This window comes from Linepithema humile, chromosome 7 (genome assembly GCF_040581485.1).
Source record: "Linepithema humile isolate Giens D197 chromosome 7, Lhum_UNIL_v1.0, whole genome shotgun sequence".
NCBI lineage: Eukaryota > Metazoa > Arthropoda > Insecta > Hymenoptera > Formicidae > Linepithema > Linepithema humile.
This window is the reverse complement of record NC_090134.1, coordinates 2280872-2302582: the sequence shown is the minus strand read 5'-3', so window position 1 is coordinate 2302582 and position 21711 is coordinate 2280872. Positions and strand designations below refer to the sequence as shown.

General features: G+C 38.0%; 1 protein-coding gene, 1 long non-coding RNA gene and 1 other non-coding gene across 5 annotated transcripts; all 3 read right to left on the bottom strand.

Moving 5' to 3' along the window:
- Nucleotides 1-62: 62 nt before the first annotated feature.
- Nucleotides 63-134, bottom strand: TRNAP-UGG (transfer RNA proline (anticodon UGG)). Its single transcript has one exon. It is a non-coding gene; the product is annotated as a tRNA-Pro (tRNA).
- Nucleotides 135-252: 118 nt separating this feature from the next.
- LOC137001011 (uncharacterized) lies at nucleotides 253-744 on the bottom strand. The gene is made up of 2 exons (XR_010891171.1): nucleotides 586-744; nucleotides 253-467 (listed from the first exon to the last, which is right to left on the bottom strand). It is a non-coding gene; the product is annotated as an uncharacterized lncRNA (long non-coding RNA).
- A 716-nt stretch (nucleotides 745-1460) lies between these two features.
- Oatp26F (Organic anion transporting polypeptide 26F) lies at nucleotides 1461-21564 on the bottom strand. Of its 3 annotated transcripts, XM_012377902.2 has the most exons (13): nucleotides 21424-21564; nucleotides 19117-19169; nucleotides 9922-10141; nucleotides 9139-9307; nucleotides 8574-8712; nucleotides 7961-8138; nucleotides 7428-7530; nucleotides 4658-4779; nucleotides 4268-4531; nucleotides 3842-4043; nucleotides 3592-3742; nucleotides 2670-3052; nucleotides 1461-2595 (listed from the first exon to the last, which is right to left on the bottom strand). In XM_012377902.2, the coding sequence occupies exons 2-13, from the start codon at nucleotides 19159-19161 to the stop codon at nucleotides 2406-2408; spliced, it is 2166 nt and encodes a 721-aa protein (XP_012233325.1). In that variant the 5' UTR covers nucleotides 19162-19169; nucleotides 21424-21564; the 3' UTR covers nucleotides 1461-2405. The 3 variants fall into 3 exon arrangements, with proteins under 3 accessions (XP_012233325.1, XP_067214968.1, XP_012233326.1); XM_067358867.1 differs by lacking the exons at nucleotides 19117-19169; nucleotides 21424-21564 and adding an exon at nucleotides 14124-14180; XM_012377903.2 differs by lacking the exons at nucleotides 19117-19169; nucleotides 21424-21564 and adding an exon at nucleotides 10732-12450.
- Nucleotides 21565-21711: the final 147 nt, after the last annotated feature.

Here is a 21711-nt window from a genome sequence, read left to right as displayed (position 1 = left end):
TTACGTGATGATTTTGCAAAGTTAAATAAAAAGAAAAAGAATTTGCAACTACAAAAATAAACGGGCCCCTCCGGGATTTGAACCCGGGACCTCCTGCACCCAAAGCAGGAATCATACCCCTAGACCAAGAGGCCTGACGTTTAAGAGATGTTCTTATAAACGGTAAATCCGTCCCATATTATTGTAAATAACAACATAATTCTTAAATCAACTTGAACAAATAATTAAATATAATCGACCCTCTAGTGCGTCTGTACAACATTCTTTTATATACATAAAAAAAAGAACAAATATATACTAGATTGTGTCTTCTCACAATCAGATAAGCCTAACACAAGCCTGTAGACCAACAAAGATGACAAGAGGTTAGCTCTCTCTTTTTTCTTCTTAAGTGCATTGAAAGCTTTAAACTTCAATGATTATTGAAGAAATATATAGTGTGTTGAGTTTTATGTATACTAGAACGCCTGAAAAATCAGTATCGAGTTAGCTTTTGCTTTCGTAAGCATTGTAATAATTGAGTAACGTTGAGAATCATGTATCATTTTTTTTCCTTATATAAAATATAAATATTAAAAGCTCTACCTATTTTGGCCGACACTTATCTGAATGTCATTCACAATTTTCTTAATCACTGTGTGTATGTGCAAATGTCAATTTAAGTATATCAGATCCGTAAATTTTCTAAGCCCAAATGACTACAATTCAGTCATCGTTGTGGTGAATATTACCAATCGAGTAAATAACGTCACCTATATAAGGATATTTGAAACAGCTCTCGAAAAATATAAATAATAAGTTAACATCAGTCAATATAGAAGATTCCAGTATAATGCGATAACTCCAACATAAAAGCGCCACCATTTAAATGGAACTATAATTAAAAAAAACCACATTATCGACATAATCAATGTATCGACTCTTACCACTAAAATATCAGATGATAAAGTAAAAATTTATTCGCGAAAATACGGGGACGTTACACTATGAATAATCCGTATGCAACGGATTTTGTATTATATTTTTAACCATTATATAAATTTCTTGTAAGTGCGACGCAATCTATTTTTAGAACCGTAACTGAGAAAGGTAGGAATAAAAATCATCTTTTATGTCAACTTATAATCGTTATAACAATTTCTTAGTTGCATGTATATAACCTATAACTTGTACTGTCAATTGTATTATATGATATTTTATATATTACAATATTTTTAATATTAAAAATAGGCCTTTTTATCGGCTTGACAACACAATTATAGGTATTATATTATTTTCTTGTTTCTTCAAGTTTACTTTACACGCGTAAACAGCGATAGACGTTACAATTTAAAGACGGTGCGATTTTTTACGATATAGTAAAAAAATTAGAAATTTTAGATTCAAAATAATCGAATTTCGGCCACAGATAAACAGTAAAAATATTACATAGAAGGAAAGCAAATTTAGCTTGTGTAACATATTTCACTAATTTTTTTATTGGTGACATGTATAATATGTGCTCTAGACATATTGGCATTTTCTATTTAACAAAAATAATTATAGTGAAAAACGACGCAAAAAGTTTGATATCAAATCGACGATACAATATACGACAATTATCAAGGCGTTGATATATCGATAAAAATTTCGAAGATTTTCGAAATTTATCTTCGAAAAATTCATGCATGTTGCGTTTTTTTAGGATATAAATTACTACTAATATTTTTTTTCATCGTTAGAAAATGTGACTAATCCTTAATTGACAATATCGGTAGACGTTACGTTTAGGGTAACAAAAGTTGTTATAAATAGAATTCCAAAATTTGAGCTGCACAAACCGGATACTTGCTTCGTACTTATGATATTACGGCAGTTTCACTTATTATCGGAGAAGAGGATATAAAAATTTTACATAGGCTCTTTGGTACGTTCGTCAGAGTTCATTTTCCTTTCGATCGACTCTCGAACCTTAGTTATAGGTCTATCAAAAATTCGTCATCTTTTTCAGCATGTGAGGAAGAGTTTTTCGCAACACTTTTCGCACTGTATTAACATTTATGCATTTATACTATCTTGATATTTACTTACGTGCACGTCGCACACCCGCAAGAAAGATGACAGAAGTCGAAATTTTTCGAATTTCGTTTTGTGTGCGAATTGTGTTCTGAATACATCGACCTTCAATCAGGAAGAGTTGAATTATTTGTGACTTGCGTCACTTCTCTTGCGGCTGCACGATATATATTAACGCTCATACACTTGATCACTTTGTGTTTTTAAGATTTGTCCCATAAAAGAGAATGTTGGAACACTTATTTGTCGGAACGTTTATCCGTGTAGCAAACTGTGATTACTTCTACCGTATTCCTATAAAGCAGTGGCTCTCAAAGAGTAACTTTCTAAGGTGCGAGGTAAAGCCGAGTTTACGTTATTGTGGATGGTACTATTTGAATTTCTTGGGATGTGTTGTTCAGCATTAAAGTGGCCGTGTTTTGTTGCCGAGAATTTTGGTCGATGCTTCCTCTGCTTCCAGGCGGAACGTACGTCCACCATGCGAGAAAAAAGAATAGGAGCGAAGCCGCTTTCCCGATAAATGCCAGAGCGAGCATGTATCTGAAAAATGTATTTGACGCTTGGAATTAGCGCGCATCTTACGTAAAGGCTGCATCGTTTAATATATCTTTTACCTGCTCATGTAATAATTATCGTATACGAGACACGCTCCTCTGCCCTCGCACGTTTGGTTCCACAAAATGCAGGTGTCGTCTATGAGAGCGCCGAATACCATGGGCGCCGGAATTGTTCCTAAAATCCGCACTTTGATCCACTGAATGCCCAGCGCGAACGATCGCTGATCGTCGCGCACGACTCGTAATGTGGAAGAGAGTGCCGGCATTGTGCAGAGAAAGGTCATGAACATATTGCAAAACGCCAGAACGATAAACAGCCACAAGTACGAGCATTTGCTGCTGCATGTAGTATTGATAGCTTCGTACTGAACAACGTCGCCGGTATTATCGGTTGTTAGATTCATTGCCGGTGTGTGTATACAGCTGCAACCGGTGTATATCTGGAAGAAGAAATGCCGTCAAACTTACTTTCTACAGAAAGATGAATTATGATATGTCATTCGCGAAATAAATGGGAAAGGTTTCAAGCTGACCAATTAACTTGTCAAAACTTCGCGTGCTCAGCCACGTCGCACATATTGATTTTTGTATTCTTATTATATGAGAAATATCATTCATCTATGACACGCTTCGCACGAGAGTTTTGACAGTTCGATGCGCATCGCATTCTAAATCATTTTTAAGCTATTGTTATAACAATATTTGTCGAAATTGTTAACCGCGTTATGAAAAAGATAAGCTTATAAAATCATTTTAATAATATATCGATAATTTAAAGCGATATCTCACTTTCAACATGTGAGCGGCCAAAGCTTTGACAAACTGATTGGTCAACTTTAAACCCTTTCCATTAAAAAACAATTGCAGTTTTAATATTTTGGTATTTTTGTCTCCAATGATTTCAGGAATCTGCCATTGACGGTTGATGCGGTGAATCTGGGACGTATAATTTATACTAGAGAATAAAGTTATAACTAACTTTGACGTTATTTATCGGAGTTTCCCGGTTACATCCAGCGTGGCAGGGTGAATAATACGTGACTCCGTCAACGCCGCATATGGGGTCGAATTGCGATTTGGAGCACCCGCAGCCGCTGTTGCAGGTATTTTCCAAAGATAATGCAACTTTTCTGTAATTAAATATCATTTCAAATAATAAGCGCAATTCGATATACAAGACAAGTTATGCAATTCACCAAATTATAAATTCATCGATTTTGACAACAAACCTCGTAATATTTTGATAGGGCACAGTCAACCCGGCGAAATCTAAGTTTGGACAGTTGAGCGAGAAACATAGCGTGAAAGCAATGCAGGCAGCCGTGGCTAATAGACAAAATTTCAAGATGCCAGAGCAGGGTAGGTTGAAACGTTTTATAAGATAGCCGCCGAGAAAAGTACCGCCGCCTCCCGCTGGCACGGTTACCAGTCCTAAAAATCAGAGCACTCTGCTGTTATAACACGAATCAAAGCGGCGATCGATATTTCATTTATTAATACCAAATTTATTCGCTGTTGTTTGCTTGTCACTTTCTTTCTCACGTCGCGTCAAGCTTTGAAGCTTCGTAAAAAATGACGGATCGCGCAAATGTTAAATTACCTTACATGCTGGCCCTAGCCTGATAGATTATTAATTGAGTTGCGACATTATTCACCCATCAGTAACGCGGCCGAGCTGGCACTGACGCTGAATTGATTTTCAATCAGTTTCGGCAGGAAAGCGGCAAATCCGGCGATCAGTAATCCTTCACTGGCACCGGCCAAGTTTAGCATAAAAAATGCTGGGTTTCCGAGCAACTCGGTTAAAGCACGTGGCAGCTCACGTATTTTGGAAAACGCTTCTCCCGTTCCCGCGGTGGAGGATCGAGTCGATTTCTCATGCGCCTCCGACACTCTATCCTTGGCTAATTCCTCCGATCCTATTTATACCGTTTATCATTTAATAGGGCACACTTACACTTAATACTATATTTTTCATTTCCGACACACTTCCAAATTTATCTCATTAATGGATCATTAAAGCAAGTAGAAGTGTAAAATCGTACCAGGTAAAATTGCTGGGAATGCCAAAACAGGTATCGCGATAACGAAGCAGATGACAGCCGCTGCCAAAAACCCGATCCACCATGCACCAATCCAGACGTTACTGTCTGGAGTTAGCCCAATCCTAAAGTTCAATGATTTCAAAGTGCAATAAATTCAGTGAAATATTGACAAATCTTCTTTCTAACATTAAATTTAGAATTTCTGTTCTACATGAGTACTGAGAGAAATAGAGAGAGAGAGAGAGAGAGAGAGACTTCGATTCTCTATTTTAAGTCTTATAACGATAATGGACACGAGTAAAACTAGTGCGCCGACTAAGGCTTTCGATTTTTACATCAAATGAACGAATTGACGCGAACGAAAATATCTAACCGATTTTTCTATACGAAAAAGAAAAAAATGTGTAAGAGAAGCGCGCATCTAAAAATAAATATCGGGACTTTACGATCTACGTATTCTCGTCTAATGGCGATTTGACAATTTTAATTTCGCGCAGCTGGGAACTCTTGACTTCCGAAGCTTATGTAACTTTTTCGACAAGTTGTCAGTGGCGAGAGATACACTAAAAGTATCCGTAGTTTCCATGTTGATGGCATAATCATTTAACTGTACAAAACTCTCTGGCAATTTCGTCGAAGCTCGACGCGTAGCGACGGGCTCGAACGAATTTGCAACACGTAATTATCGATCAATCAAAATGGAAATATTGAAAGAGAAGTATTATCCCTGCAAAAAAAAAAAACAGTCTCTTTGTTTCCTCTAAACGTTTGTGCAATAAGAAATTTCGCGCGATAAAAACTTGCAAATTATACCGCCCACATAAATATTAATATTGCTAACAAAGAATTGTTCAATATTTGAAAAAAAGAGTGTTAATAAATTCTTCCCGCGTGCGGCGTTCTTCTCAATCGTCAGAAATTTATGAAAATGTATTGATGGGATATGCTGTTTTCCTAAAGAGCGCACGGTTAGAAAGAAAAAAGCACGTGAAAGAAGAATTTACGTATGTATGCTATCATACATCTGGAGACAACCCGATATCCGCTTTGAAAAAAAAGACCAAAGTAATTTGAATAACGCTCGATCCCATTGCTATAGAACACGGCACGGCAATACAACTACATCTATGTAACTTATCGCGGAAGGAAGAAACTTGAAAGTGAGAAGCGGAAAACTGAGAAAAGTGCACGTAGAGCGGTCGTTGACTTCGGGCTAGCTTGGAGCCGCCGGCCGCATCTGCTGCTGTTTCTTCGGCAAAACTTTTCATTTAACTGCGAAATTAAACGCGCGGCGCATATACGAACAACTCTCACTTGTAGCGATAGAAGAGCAACGCCTGTTATACGAATCATTCTGCCTTACTTTTGCGTTCTTTTACCTCGTGCGTCGCGTTCTCCGCGAAAGAGAAAGGATGTAATTGCAACCACAAAAATGCTCGTTTTAAACCGCATCGCGACTGCTTTACTCTATTCTCTTTTTTTCTCTCATATTTAAGTGACGTGAAATTGTTGGGTTACAAAATTACGCGATTCACCCTCGAAAGCAAACCGACCGATAGCCCTCGGTCGTCCGAATTCGAAAGAGCAACGAGCTCCCTGGGAAATCGGCATAATTCGATTTGCGGACTCGCAAATATATTGACTGCGGGGGGGAAAAAAATTGTTGCTTTGACTAAAAGATTAATTAGATTCTCGCGCGACACAGTGACTCAACGGTCGACGGAGGGACGTGGGGGTGCGCTAGGGGAGGGGGGGGGAAGGGGGGGGGGATAACTCCGCGGAGAGACGCGTAGACAAATGGAACTTGATTGTGTCCTAAGTGCCGGGGGATGAGCCGACAATTTTGAAGGGTAGCGTCGGCGTCATCGTCAAACATTGGTTCACCGCTTGACATTTTCCCCGCGGGATATATTATATATCGATGGAGTTACACGCACTATTAATCTCGGCCCATTATACGCTCTAATGATCCTGCGGAATATTTTTACCGGCCGTCGACGTATTATAGTAAGAAGCACGTGTCTCTCCATTTTTCATACTCGTCGGGGTAGAATTTTTTCTCTCTCTCTCATTTTTTTTTTTTCCCCCCCGTTCGAGTATCGAATACACAACAATGCGTTTGAAGTCAAATCATTACACTGTACTACAATTACTTTTGGAAAGCAGTTAATCGAATCAAGTTCCGATTACACACGTTCGCTCGATTACGCGCCATTTAATTGGCACTTTGTTACCGGGGAAAATTTCACTGTCGATATTGAATTTCCTGCAAACTGCCAATATACGCACGTCACTCAAATATTAGCGGCGAAATGACGAATGCGCGCATTTGTATATCATCAGATCGGTGAGTTATTCCGTTCGAAAACCGCAACGTCGACGCGCATGTGTTATCATGTCCGTATGCATCCGGTCACGTGTGTGGGTACACACCGTCAGACAGATCGGAGCAAACGGCCGATAAATCCTCGCGAGAATTTAATAAAGTTGCCGCTGACGCGCAACTAAACATTCCTGCATGTTATCAGGGGGAAAAAAAAAAAATAGAAAATGCGTTTAGCGTGACAACAGGAAGAGACGAATTCCGATGGCACGATCGTTTTTCCCCGTTTTCATTCGACGACTACGATATATTTTTTGCGACACGTACTTTCGTGAATAGAATATCCGCGTCTATCTCATCTTTCCGCGACGATAAAGATATCTTATATTCTACGAGAGTTAACAATATATAGTGAATTTTTATGCATTTATCGAAATAACTACTTACGCCGAAGAGTCCACCGTAAGAAAATCTGTGTAAATCTTTAATAATTCTCCGCCGACGACGTAGCCTAATGCAGGTCCTATTATGGCCATAGTGTAGTAAATACCTGACAATACATTTTGCGTGTTAAAATTGATCAAATATTTATATGCTCTGACCTCTCCGACAAAATCCGGCTTATGATGAAACTTTCAGACGTTTAGATCTTAGATAGATTCAATATTTATGAGCCATCTGTTTTTTCATTAAAACCCGTCCGAGATCGTTATTTTTGAAATTGTGAAGAAATCGAGTTTTCAAGAAAAGAACTTTACGTTATTTTTGGAGAGATAATGAACAAAGAAAATTAAAAGCTCGTTCGAAATTTATTATAAAGCAAACGCAAAACTAAATTGAACCAACAACATGAATTACTGCATTAACGCGGTACAAGCTTTTATTGCAAATTTTGAATGTGTCTTTTTCTCGAAAATTGAATTTTTGCACGCCGGATTTCTTCGGGGAGGGTCGTCATCGCGCGTATAATCGCGTCTTACCTAGATACACGGAGGACATCTTTTTCGAGACATTTTCGTCTAAATACGTAACCCCAAGCGTATAAAAAGGTGCCGCACCGGCGCCATGTAACAGCTGAGCTACCAGAAATATGGTTAAGTACACGCCACTGTAAGGCTCTGGCTCCGCTTGAACGGCAGATTGATCCGTGCAGGATATCTGAGTGGCCGAAATAATGATAAATCTGGCGTCGCCGGTTCATTAGGAGAACTACATAAATAGAAGCGAAAATCGAGAAAAGTGCGGAATTATAAACGAGTTTCGACCAGTGACACACGTTTGAATTATACGCATTATACTTATCATCGCGTGATCGTGGTGAAAATTTCGTTTGAAGTTTAACGAGAGTTTCATACGCGTATTCGATATAAACACAGACGCGTTCATTTATTAGAAGATATTATCGGCAAGTCAATATCTTCGCAATTGCCACGTAGCGTGATAATAAATTTGGACGCGCGAAAGGAAGAATTTCGACACGCAAAATCTGTATTAATACGCAGAAAGAGAGAATTTCAACAAGTTTATACTGATATGCAAAGAAAAAATTTGGTTACAAAAAATCTATATTGATATGATGATATGGTCGCTTACCGAGTGGCTCGTCACATTAGCTACACCTTGGCATATATTTTCTTTCTGCTGATCCCCTCTGTATGGCCCAGCGAGATAATGCGGAGATGCAAATAGCAGACTTCCTATACCTAAGACTAAAACTCCTACACCGATATACCTAAGACATTCCAAACATTCATAATTGAAACCAAGTAGATTTACATTACTTATCTTAAAAGATCTTAAGCCGAATCGAATAAAAATGCAACAAAAAAAACTACCATCGCAAATACTATATTTTACAGAACGTATTACGTTCATTTTGTAAATCTAAACAGAATAATTTGGAAAAGATGATCGCGGCTGAAAAGTGTCCTCGGATTCTCGGCTCGAAGTTTGAGATGTTTTTAAGACTATCAATTGCCAATTACGGGCTAGGAAGTGTTCATTGCAAAGAAACGGGATGGAAATTAACGCCGGCAGTGTTGAACGGACTGGCGTTAAGATTAATATTTATGAGAATCGTCGCGTGGAGGAGATGTCTGTATTAATATTAATGCACAAGACAATGGAGTCCGTGGCGACACACACGCGAGCGTTATACCTTGGTTTCGACGCTTTAGCCCGGCCGCCGAGATAGCTTACTGGTACGAGGAGGAGAAAGCTGGCGATATCGTATCCACCCGCTATCAATCCCGTCTCCGATGATTTCAGTCCGAATCTCCTCTCTATCGTTGTTATGACGACGTTTACAAAACCATTCACGACCATTCCTGCAACAATGAATGTTCGGCCGTTGAAACGATCAGCAGTCGCGAGTCAAAACACGACGAAACAAAGTGACAAGTCTTTCCGCCAGGCTTGCAACAATCTTATATCAGATATTAATTTCGCGATATTCCCTGCTTGTGAAATCGAGCGGTGTGCAGTTCGATTAAAAATTATAATTGCTGATATCGATCGAGCAAACTCGATTTTCCGTTGTCGTCCTTTCGCGTCTTCGCGGAACCGACAGCGCGATCCGAAATCGCGTTCGAACATATCGGTCGTTACATAACGCGTCACGTTGTACCGCGTCGAACGCTCTCGAGAGATTATTAGAAACATGCGTTTGATGCGAGATATATGTGAAATCGTGAGAAAGTCGAGATAAAAACATTCGCGTCTCTGACAGTCGCGCCTAATCTCGGATGATTGAAGGAACGCTTTACGCACCAATGCTGATAAGAGCAGGGGACGAACTAAGGCGCGCTAGCCCCAACTAACGCCGTTACGCCACTTATTATGAAGGACTTTGCGACGAAACAGCGCGAGTCGCGATTTATTGGGAAATATTTTCTAGCGAGACTCGCGCACGAGGCGCATATTTGTCATCTAAGCTGCGTACCTTGCATAGCCCCGGCCCAGCACAGCCAGAAAAGCGCCCATTTTGCGGTGCGAAATCTCTGCAAGTAAATTGGCCTGAACCAGAACCAACCGCACTTCAGATTGTTCGCAGTCCTATCCGTCTCCTTCAGAATTTCCGGCTTTATTTCCGGTTTCCTCGGGCCATCTCCAAACTGTTCCGGAAAGCTAGACAGGGTCTCGTGCATGTCCGACACTCCCGACTGTAAATTACATCAACGAGAATTTATTGTTATCATTCGAGATATGCGTAAGTCATCTCGCACAGCGTGCCTTTATTTATGCATCAAGATCAGCTATTGACGGTTTTACGAAATGTTCACGGCATCAAGCGATAAAGCGATAACAATGAATTCAGTGAACGCGCAATGTACGCGAAACAGCATAAGAGATTCTAAATATTATGACGAAAAGAAATACGCTACAGTTTCTATGATTAATGGTTTAGAACGCGATAGTTTATGCGCATTTTATTCCACGTAATGTTGGTCACAAACGAGTCGCTGAGAAGCCAAATCGATTAACTCTACTTTTTGCAATTTTAGTACCAAAGCACATGATTGGTGTTTAATTTTTCGCAAATAAAATAAGTTGATAGAGTTTTATTTGATGCAATTAGTCAGTTTGACTTTTGAGCGACTCAAATATTAGTTAGAAATTTGTGTTATTTGCTCTTTTTTTTTAATTCTTTCAACAAATTATGATAATTTATTAAAAATATACGAGAGAGAAAGAGAGAGAGAGAGAGAAAATAAAAATGATAACATACATATAGTATATAAATAATACTCACACTAAATGTAAATTTGTCCCTCATAGTTATCGATAAATTTCAAGGAGCGCGATAATAATCTATGTATTCCACTTAGCGTTTCCACTTAACGTAGCTTTAAAGCTCTGAATTTTTAGCGACGCAATAGCGAGAATATATATATAAATATTTAATACTAAAATATTTCACTAATATCTAAAATTCACTCGATAGAGATAGATCGCTTTCACTTGGTCGTTCAAAAATCGCGATTCTCATAATTTATTTTCTTTTGGAAGAAAAGTCGACGGCACCTTCCATGTAAGTTTTCACTCTATTAATCGTTAGAGACTCTAAAAGTGTACTTCATCGCGTTATTCTTATCGCGCAGTCTTGAATTTTTCAAAGCTGAGAAGACCCGTTTGTATTTCTGCCGTTCGATATCAAATATTATTGTCCTTAATTTCCACTCTCCGTTTCGCACTTCTTCTTTTTTTCTTCCCTCCTCTTTTCTTCCCCCCTCCGTTTAGCAATACTTTTTGCCTTCGCGAAGCTTTAATTACGATTTTCCCCGGCGGAGACGCATCGACGGGATATAAATCATTCCGTGAAATTGCATCGCGAAGGTCGTGCTCTATCTCATCGACTCCGTCAGACTCCGTATATGCAAATGTATCGCGAATAACGTAACGGTCTCATAGCGTTATCACGAATTTATCATACCGCGTGACAGAAATTACACAGCTCGCTTTATCAAACGAGTAATTTTTTTCTCTTTTTTTTTTTTCTTTCTTTCTTTCTTTCTTTCTTCGCTGATCACACCGAGCCGAGAAACTCGAGTATTCCTCCGCGCGGCGCGAACTTGTTGGGAAAAAACATTCCGCACGTTCGATGCGGAAAAGGACCTTTTCTAAATTACACGGAAAGTCGACTCTCGGTTGCACGCGCACACGTCTTCACGCTCGCGCGGTTATTCGATTCTCCGTCGGGAGATCGTTTTGGAATCGGGAAACACCTATCGATGAACACCTATGAACCGTGGCGACCGGGAGCGCGCGTTGCACGCGACTGAAATCCCGCACCCGCGCGCGGCTCCAAGCTCGCGCGCTCGCGCTCCTGCCTCTTACAGTTTTCCCCGTGAGTTAAAACACCGGTATACACCACCACCAACACCACCCACCCGAGCTTTTATCGCTACAGACATGCTCTTTCCTCTTCTGCTCCCCATTCTGCCTCCTCCCCTCCCTCTCTCCCTCTTTCTCCTTCTCTCTGTCTCTCCCTCTTTACTACCCCTTTCCACTCTTTCTCACTCTTTCTCTCTGTCTCTTTCTCTTTCACATCGCGCTGCCCCTACCACCCTAGCTCTCTTCCTACTCTCTCTACTCCGATCCGCTATAAACCATCCCTACTAGCTGTTGCTTCGCTGTCAAGACGAGCGAGTTACCCGATTCCGCCCGTCATTTAAATGTGATCAGGGTTTATTGGCTTTCGCAAAAATTTATGCACTTTGCGTAATAACGTGAAGTTTGTTGAGCGAGTGAAACCGCTGAACCGACTAATAAGCGCTTGACGTGCGTATTCGTCATTGACGCATATGCTCGCTTTCGCGTTTCAATCCGCTAATTAGCGAACATTCGTTATTAGCTTTGCCGACTATTTTGTAAAGTTCTCTTCTTCTCGGCATCATTGTTATCGATATTATCATCGTCGGAAGAGGAATAGATAAGACGCGAAACACAGCCGTTTACATTCGCCGTTGCTCGGCTTAAAGCACTATACTTAACAGTATTATAACTTCGCGATAAATAGCCAAAACTGTTTATCAGAATCTCATAGTTTTGTCGAGCGGAAATGCTAATTTTTACAAAATTGATTTTGCAAAATTTTTGATTTGGTTGAATATTTTAAAGCATCGTTACGAAATATTAACGGTATCTCGATTATGTCAGTATTATGTCAATATAAACTTCAACAATGCTGACTAATCAAGTATTGTTCAAATATTATTTTTTCCGTTAAGCAATGTCTGTCGTATACGTTTTACGATTGATGGCATGCGACAGCATTCAAAGTAAAGCAAGACGGAAGTAAGATAAATTGTAAATGTATACAGCGTTAGATAAGTCTAATTGTAAATTAAACACTGACAGCAAGATAATTGTATGTTATCATCAATGTCATACGAGTTGAAAGAAAGATAAAGAGGTATACATTAGCTGTGAATTAATATAAAACGGATGCGACATTGATTAGAAAAATTTCATTATTCTGTTCGAATTTCGGAGTGCGCGAAAGATGGAAAATTGGAAGAGACACATAAGTCAGGTCGGATATATCAAACATTGCGGACGTTGCTAGATTTATTGTGGCAATAACATCAGCATGTAGAGCCGAAAAGATCGAAATAAATCACTGTGATAATATCATCTTTTAAAGAGACTAGCACGAAACACATTATTGTGCCGGAATTTCCCGTATTCGTGTAAAACTGTCGGGTTTCATGATTTCCGTTATTTTTTAACAGATAAATCACGCGGAAGAAAAATACTAACGGAATTATACGGATTAATTTTGTTACAGGCATATTTAAATGAGAAGTTATGCGAATGGAAAGTGTCCGTCTGCAGAGGCGGCTATTTACCGCGTCAAATTAAATATCGCGTCCATTTGCTCCGCGGATAATAATTCGCTCGGTGAGGGCGAAAATAAAATAAAAAAAAGGGGGCTTACATTGTGCGTAATATATACACATGTGTACGCGCGGAGTGGCGCATTACACAATGTAAATGACCGTAGCAAACCGGGATCGCATACATTGTACGGGAAAGCGTGGGAGGAAATAAATACTCTTTCGGAGACTATCGCGGGACACGTTTCACGAGCCACGCGACCGCTTGAACATAAATTTTGTGGATTTAATAAAGATTCATGGCTTCCGCTTGCAAGAGCGAGTATGGGTTTTGCTCGTCGAGAAGACGGCGAACGGACGTTCGTCTCTTTACGCGACCATTTCACCCCATAGGCGTCGAATTTTCTTTCAAAATCTACATGTCATGCAAAACGCCTCTCTTTCGTTCCCTCGTGCTTCAACGGCGTCGCGAAAATTCTCGCCGCGATTAAGCAACGACCGATTTTTTGATTCCCACTTTCGCGAGACTGCAAGGTTCTGATCGGTGTTTGACAAAAAATTGCCATAAATTTGCAATATTTTTTATAAGCGCGGGATGTATATCGCGGCGCCTATGACAGTAGACAAACAACGGTCCGTGTCGATGCTCGAGGGCGTGGAGCTCTCAGACGAGCTATACGGTGGCGGACTGAGAGGAAGCTTTTAATAATTTTCTAATTTGTTGTTCGAAAAGTGAAAAGCAATGTTCATAACTACAGGCAATCTAAGTCGAAAAGATCATGACATGACTGTATTTCCGACTAACCTTAAATTCTAATAAAATCTCGTCAACGTTCGAGATACACATCCTGTTTCTCCTCCCGTCGCTTCGCGCGCCCGAAGATCTTTAGATTGTCTTAATGCGATCTTTAATCCCCTTTTACGAATGCGAGTCACGGCGCGTGATTTACGCTGATTGGAAAATGATTGGTCCGCGCATCCCTCGCATCATTCGGATGGCGATTGACGTTAGTCACGGATTTCTAATCGATTCTCTTGTGAAAATCGCATCGGAAGTCCTTCACGCGCATCCCGGCGTGTAAAATATTTCGCGTCCGCGATTATCCCGTCGACTGCGAGAAGCGCAAACGATGATTTTTTATACTCCCGTGTAATGGAATATACTTTCGTGCGGTCTCTTTCGCTACACGGTCTCTTTTCTCGTACGAAATGAAAACGAGTGTCTCAAAAGAGCTTTGTGCGCGTCTCCGTCACGTTCGATATTCGTACGTTCTTTTATGCCGACACGTTTTCCTCCCTGCCGAGGATTTCTCAGCGGAAAAAAGCAGGTAGGCCGTTTTGTGGTACGCAATATAAAATGCACTGTTTGCCATCTAGATCTCTCGCGTTTTCGTACTTTCTACCTGAAAATGCGAATACGCGCAGAATATTGTGCGAACGAAAAGAAATTTTATCCTCGTCGATTTATACACGCACTGACGTAATCTCTATACTTTTGAACAAACATCGTGTGAAATTTTTAAGATACGTTTGTATTAATAAATGATATGTCATGTAAGTAATTAACATGTTACAATTTTGCTGCTGTTTCAATTTTAAATTCTACTCGTGTAGAGTACGTTTTGCATAAACATTAAGACAGATAGAGAAAGAGAGAGAAATAGCTGCATTTGGTTTTGCATAAAAGTTATAAAATGCTCCAAACTTTTGTACGATGATGTACACCGTAATTAGAAATCTCGCGATACTTTTGTACTATTTACAAGTGTTACATAATTATGTTTGCATATTCTAATATAATTACGTGCTGCATCGTGAGCACAAGCATGCATAAATTGCTTGTGTAAAGTATCATTTAATGAGTATCTACTTATCATATATACAAGTACATTCGTTACGCTGCAAAACTCATTAAAAATGAAAAGAGCCTATATTAAATAAGTAAGAACAAGAATTGTTTTTTTTTAATTACTATTTGTGTAGTCTGATTATTTAATGGAGTCGTATACGTCATGATAGTTACACCGACGCTACTCTTACAGCATTCGCCTCTCTCGCTTTCTCTCTCTCTCTCTCTCTCTCTCTCTCTCTCCTTCTCTTTTTCTCGTGCTTTCGAGCACGGTTCATTAATTGAGACAATGCCGGCGTGCGCCGCGATTTCCGCTCCGTGTCTTCCCTTTTTTTCACCATTATTTTTCTCTTTGACATGTTCGTCATAGCGCGCAACGCCACTTTTCTTAATTGCAGCGCGATTGCACTCGGCCCGTTTTTCTCAGCTTTAAGCCGCCAGAAAACTCCGTCTTCGTTCGCACGAGCAATGTTACCGAAAATAAGTATTTACGGTGGAAGCGAAAAGCGCGGCTAGACCTTCCCTGCCATTCGTTCCATTCGGGAGTTTTGTCGGATTTTCAGATCGTGGAGGGAGCAATGGAAAAGACACTCTATCGTATTTCAGCTATTGTAAGATCATGTTTTCTTCTTACCGATATTACGAAGGATATTTGTGGAAAGCCGAACAAATAAACATCAATGCGCTTCGTAAGTTACCGCTCTATTTTGCGTGTTTATTTCCGGAATTCAATCGAACGAGCCCGGAGGCATTAAACCGCAAAAACCAAAGCTGCGAAATTAACTGTTCCAAAGCCAATCAATCCCGAAGGGGGCGGGCGGAGGGGGGGAGCGACTGCGGAGATAATATCGGATACTCGCGCATACACAAACGCAATTTAACAGATGTAGCGTAATTCTTGCGAGAATGTACGACGATGTGTTGCTAAACGATTTTATAGGGGAATCGAAAAGCGACTGTGCTGTTGTGGATTCTGCAACGAATGCCAAAGTTACAGCGAATATTAAACTTTCGGCAGACTCGCGGTAAATTCTCCCGACGCAAAGTGCTTATGCATAGGAATACAAAAATGAAAAAAATGCGCCGGTAACATTTGGCTTTTTATAGATTTTACGTAAACTCGGATGTCTGTTTGGAGAAAAGCACGACAATATCGAACCTACCGGTAGTTTCGCTTTACATATACTTATGCAAATTTTTAGAATACGCGGATGCAAATTTTTGCGAACGCAAATATCGCGTAGGGCAGGTAAAATGCGCGGGGGTACAGTTGCGCGTGAAGGGATACAGTTGCGAACCCTTTTGGCTTATCGTCCATAAGATTAAAATGGGGCTTAAACATGCAATAGGAGATTTTGAGATCAAAAAAACAGAGAAGTGTTTTTTTTTTTAATACAATAAAACGATCGGGATGTATAAAAATGTATAAATATAGACGGAAACAAATCAGCCATATTTTTAAATGTATCTAAAAATTAACGCGACTATGGCGATAAGATGTGAAAAAAAAACGACCTACAGCATTTAAGCATTATTTCTTCCAGCTCTGTAGCGAACATTCATTTAATTTGTAATATTTATATTAGACGATTTTTGCCGATAACACATTCAGTATATTTGTGAAAAACAATTAAGAGTAAAAAGCAACGAGACGAGAAGCTGGATGAGTCAGTTCCATCTACCCTCTGGCTACCACGTGACCCGAGCATTTAAATTGCTCCTACAACTACGCGCGGTGTGTTTGAAATTCAATTATCCCAATTTCGATTACTCCAAGAACTTCGGTTAACGACAAATTTCTTTATGTACTCCGAATGGCGAATAATATTTCCATTTATATTTCCATGTACAAGGCGCGTCTCAGTATTAGAAGTCAGTCTCTCTCTCTTTCTCTCTCTTTTTCTCTCTTATTTTACAAATTAAAAAGAATAGACGATGACAATTAATCATTAGCATCTACAATACATTGTAAAATTTATGCAAACTCGTTAATTATTTCTTAAGTCACCATCAGTTTTGTGAGTCATTTACGGAGAACTGTTTGCGCTAGTTTTTTATACACAAAAGGATTTTAATTTTCTATTAAAAAAATTAATTAGACAATCGTTTTAATATATAAAGCCAATAGAGCAAGAGCTGGATCGATTTGCTCAAAAATTCCTTTTTTTATTATAAATTTATACAGACATTTCGGCCAAGGTACGTGGCCATCTTCAGTATAATACAAAAAATTATAAAATTTAGTACATAATTAGAGAAGCGTTGGTAATATTTTTTGACTAAGGAAACGCATTCTGTTAAAGTGAAAAAATAACAACCAAATTAGGGGTATTCTCACGGCTCAAACAAATTATTGAAAAAAAATTCTGTGTATAAATACCTCTGATAAAACGTGTAGTACAATATTTGTGGTTAGTAAAATTATATACGTGTGAAGCCACGGACCGTCTAACTTGCAAAATTAGAAAAACAAAACAAATTGAAAGAAATTATAACAATTAGTTAAAACAAGTAAAAGACATAAAAAACAAAAAAAAATAAATTAATTTTGAATATCTATACCTTGAACGGTTCGTCAACGACTATGTAAAAGAAATTAAAACTGTGACATGTGTCCACGGCTGTGAATGGGGCTCGACTGGTAAAGATGTAGGATGGAAAGGAAAGAGGGGATAGGTTATAGACGAAAACTACAGGGTGGGGAATTTTTTGAGTATTGGAAGATATGTATCCGGTAATGATTCTGTGTCCTCCTGTTTGTTCAGTCCTGTATTCTGTCTTTTTATATGTAGCATTTCGGAAGTTAATCTTTTACTGTAACAAGGTTCTCTGTCTAATATATCAATTTCGTCCCATTTGAAGTCATGATTAAAATCCATTCTGTGGCACGAAATAACTGAGGGAGAGCCTGATTTTTTATTGATATCCGTTCTGTGTTCTTTTATTCTAGTCCGTAATTGTCTTTTTGTCTGTCCTACGTACGTAGCGTCACAGTCTCGACAAGAAATCTTATAGACAATTTCACACTGGTTCATCCTATCTAGAGAGTCTTTTCCAGTTTTTATAAATTTGTTCAATTTATTGTCGCACGAAAAGGCCAACATACAATCGTTATTTTTTGAGATTTGAACAAATTGTTCCGATAAATTTTTTACATATGGCACAGTAAAAATCTTTCTTTTGTTATTATTATTCGTATTTGCGTTGTTATTGTCATTTTTGTTAAAAATCTTGTGTATATGAAATTTTATTCTATTTTTAATAGTTAAGAAAATAAAATCTAAAGGGTAACTATTGTTTAATAAAATAGTTATTATGTCTTCTAAATTCTTTTGTTGAAATTGTGGATGGGATAACATTATTAATATAATAATAATTATAAATTATAAATTTATAATAAAAAAAGGAATTTTTGAGCAAATCGATCCAGCTCTTGCTCTATTGGCTTTATATATTAAAACGATTTTTAATTTAATTAAGGAAGAGCAATAACTTAATATTATTTGTATTTTTAATCAGACAATTTAACGTGCACAGATTTATTATTAACGATATTAAAAATTGACTGCGGACTGTAAAGTCGCGTGCAAAATGTATAGCCGCTGATTATGCTCAATAAACAAAATTTTAAACCGATTGTGTAACAACTCGTGTATAATAACTGTGTAATAACTCGTGAATAAATATTATTGTAACTCGCACAGAGACATAATTTTTATGACAACGACGCATTAGCTTAAAAAGATAAAGTTATTTCTTTATTCTTCGACGGAGACAGCTTTTGTGAGTCATCAGTATGCTCACAATAGAGTTTAGTTGAAACCATTAAATTTGACTTTTATTTCTTATAGTCTATCTTCTTTAGGAAGAAATAAAAGGAAATCATTCATTATACTAGGACGCTCTCTATTTATTTACATTATTTTTAGCTGATTTAATATTAACTTACCCGTGGCTCGACATCGTCATAGCCTAAATTATCTATTCCGGTCATATTGTAATCTGCAAAATAATTTTATAAATATTAATGACATATAAATTATTAGTTTATAATGCAATGACCGCATTTTGGGGACAACAATTTTTTAAATATCTTCTATTATTCTTATAATCTTTATACAAAAATTTGGAAATATAAAGGCTCAGCTGATTAAACATCTGATTAACAATCAAATTAGATACGATAGGGAGCGTAAAGAGTTGGCTCCAAAACGCCAGATTTTCGTGCGATAGAATTTGTGTCATATCATAAAAACAACTTACAAACGTTTCTGCCAGATATTAGGCTAGCTTTAATGTCGAAATAATAAACGCAACGCAAACATTTGCTTTATGATTTACGACATTAAGACAAGATTTGGTTCGCACGAAAATAACGAATTACACAATTAATAATAAAATTGAAGTATTAATAAAATCCATAATACAAGTGTTCGACATTATGCAAAAGAGAAAATGGAGGAGACAGAAAAGATGTGTCAAAAACTTAGTCAAAAATTGAAATTTAATGATTATATATATATTACTTCAACTTTATCATTACAATTGATTAAATTTTATCTCAAACAACGAATTAGAAAAAAATAAAACTATAAATTACATTCGCAATTAAAATAACGCTGTCTAAAGTTCAGAAAGTGTCGTGCGTTTTTGAATGTCACTGTAGTATCTTAGTAAGACGATTGTTGATAGGTACGAATAAAGCGTAATAGCGTTCAGAACAGAAGTAACAGGATAATAGACGCCAGAGTTAAATTATTATGCACCCTGCGCGAAATGTGTGTTTGGACTTAATCTTTATACGAAACAAATTCAAGGTTCACGTAATGGAAGACTGACACGTAATCGGAAGATTCTTTCGATTCTTTTCCATATATTTTTTTTCAAAAATTCAATTGTACTACGAACGTATTTGGATCGGTCGCATGTCTATAAGCAGTGCCTTATGATTAACTTTCTTGCATTTTTACGGTCGGATTGACCTTGTGGTAAAAGTGGTCACGCTTTTCCAACTCCGAACGCACTCAGCGCTCTTTGACATGACGAATACGCAAACTATTTGTAATTGAGAAAAATAAACGAAATACATAAATGCACGGGTTGATCGAGTGCCGCGGAGCGAACGCGAGGACCCTCGATCGAGACATCTTTAAGCCCGACACTTCCATCCCCTCCACATGATTCACCGCATTGTATATCAATTGCGATCTTTATAATTATTTCGCTTTTTCCGATTTTATTCTTGCTGCTTGTTTCGAACAAAGTCGCGCGATAAATGCTAAAATATATAGCATTAAATTTGCGCGCATCAATCTAAATACATTAAATATATCTTTATCAAGTTGTTTTTTATAACATTTTCGTTTAATGATTGCTCGCGATTATTGGATTTCTTGATAAATCACGATTTGAAAGAAGCAATATGCATATTGTTTATTATTGACACTTGTCTAAAATATAGCTGCAAAAGATGATAAAATATGCTCATCAAGCAATGTATTAATTACCTTTTCCACAAATTTACAATCAAATTTTATCGCAAACACGTAATTGTAGCATTTATTTCAGCCTGTAACAAGCTTACTGGATAGTTTTTGTCGTCGCTCAATTTTTTTTCTTTAAATTTTTAAAATGACATACGTGCAACACGCGAAACATGTTAAAATAATGGAAAAAAAAATGTATTTTTAAAATTGCCGTAAATCACGTGCTATATCGGTTTCAGTTCAGCGACACTAATTATATGACTCTTAACATACACTCACGATGTGCTTCCGCTAATTAATTTGCGTCTGTCTGTATGTCTCTTTCGCATTGCTATGTAATTAATTAACGTAACCGTGGACTTACAAAAAAAAAAATTACGACAAAAACTGACTTTACAATCGTATTCTGCACGTAGACGCGATATGTTTTTTTCCTCCATCGACATTTGACGCACGCGCTTGAAAAATGTATCTGAAAAATTGTATACTTAATCTTGAAATTTTTCTCACTACAATCAATATTCAGCATCGTCGTACATTGATTACAGATGTCAATAATTAGTGTCTTATCTATAGTATCGTAACTTCACGCGCAATATGTTTTTTAACACTCAAGACAATCGAGCAGAATATTGAAAACTTTCCTGTGTCATTATAATCTTGTGATGTTTATCAAGTCAGAAAATGTAGAAACAAATTTTAATTCTAAAACAAATGCTAGAAGTAAAGCTTTATAATTTATATCGATGCGATACATAAGTTATACCGACATTTCTATCGAAGCAGGTGTTATCCATTACGATGAATCTCTCTCTTCAGGAACTAAAGAACTCGCGGTGTAACGCATCGCGTTCCACTTTACGAACACTAGTGCGAGCGAGATCACGAGTTCGAGACGACTGCCTTGGGCTCTCACTGACCAACTAAACGCGATGTAGTCCCAAGTCAGTGACTGGTTTTAGAGTGGGGTTTACGATGCATTTATAGCTACATGCTACAGGATAATTTCAAGCTTTTCGATATGTACATCTCTCACGTGTAACAATTGATACATGTAC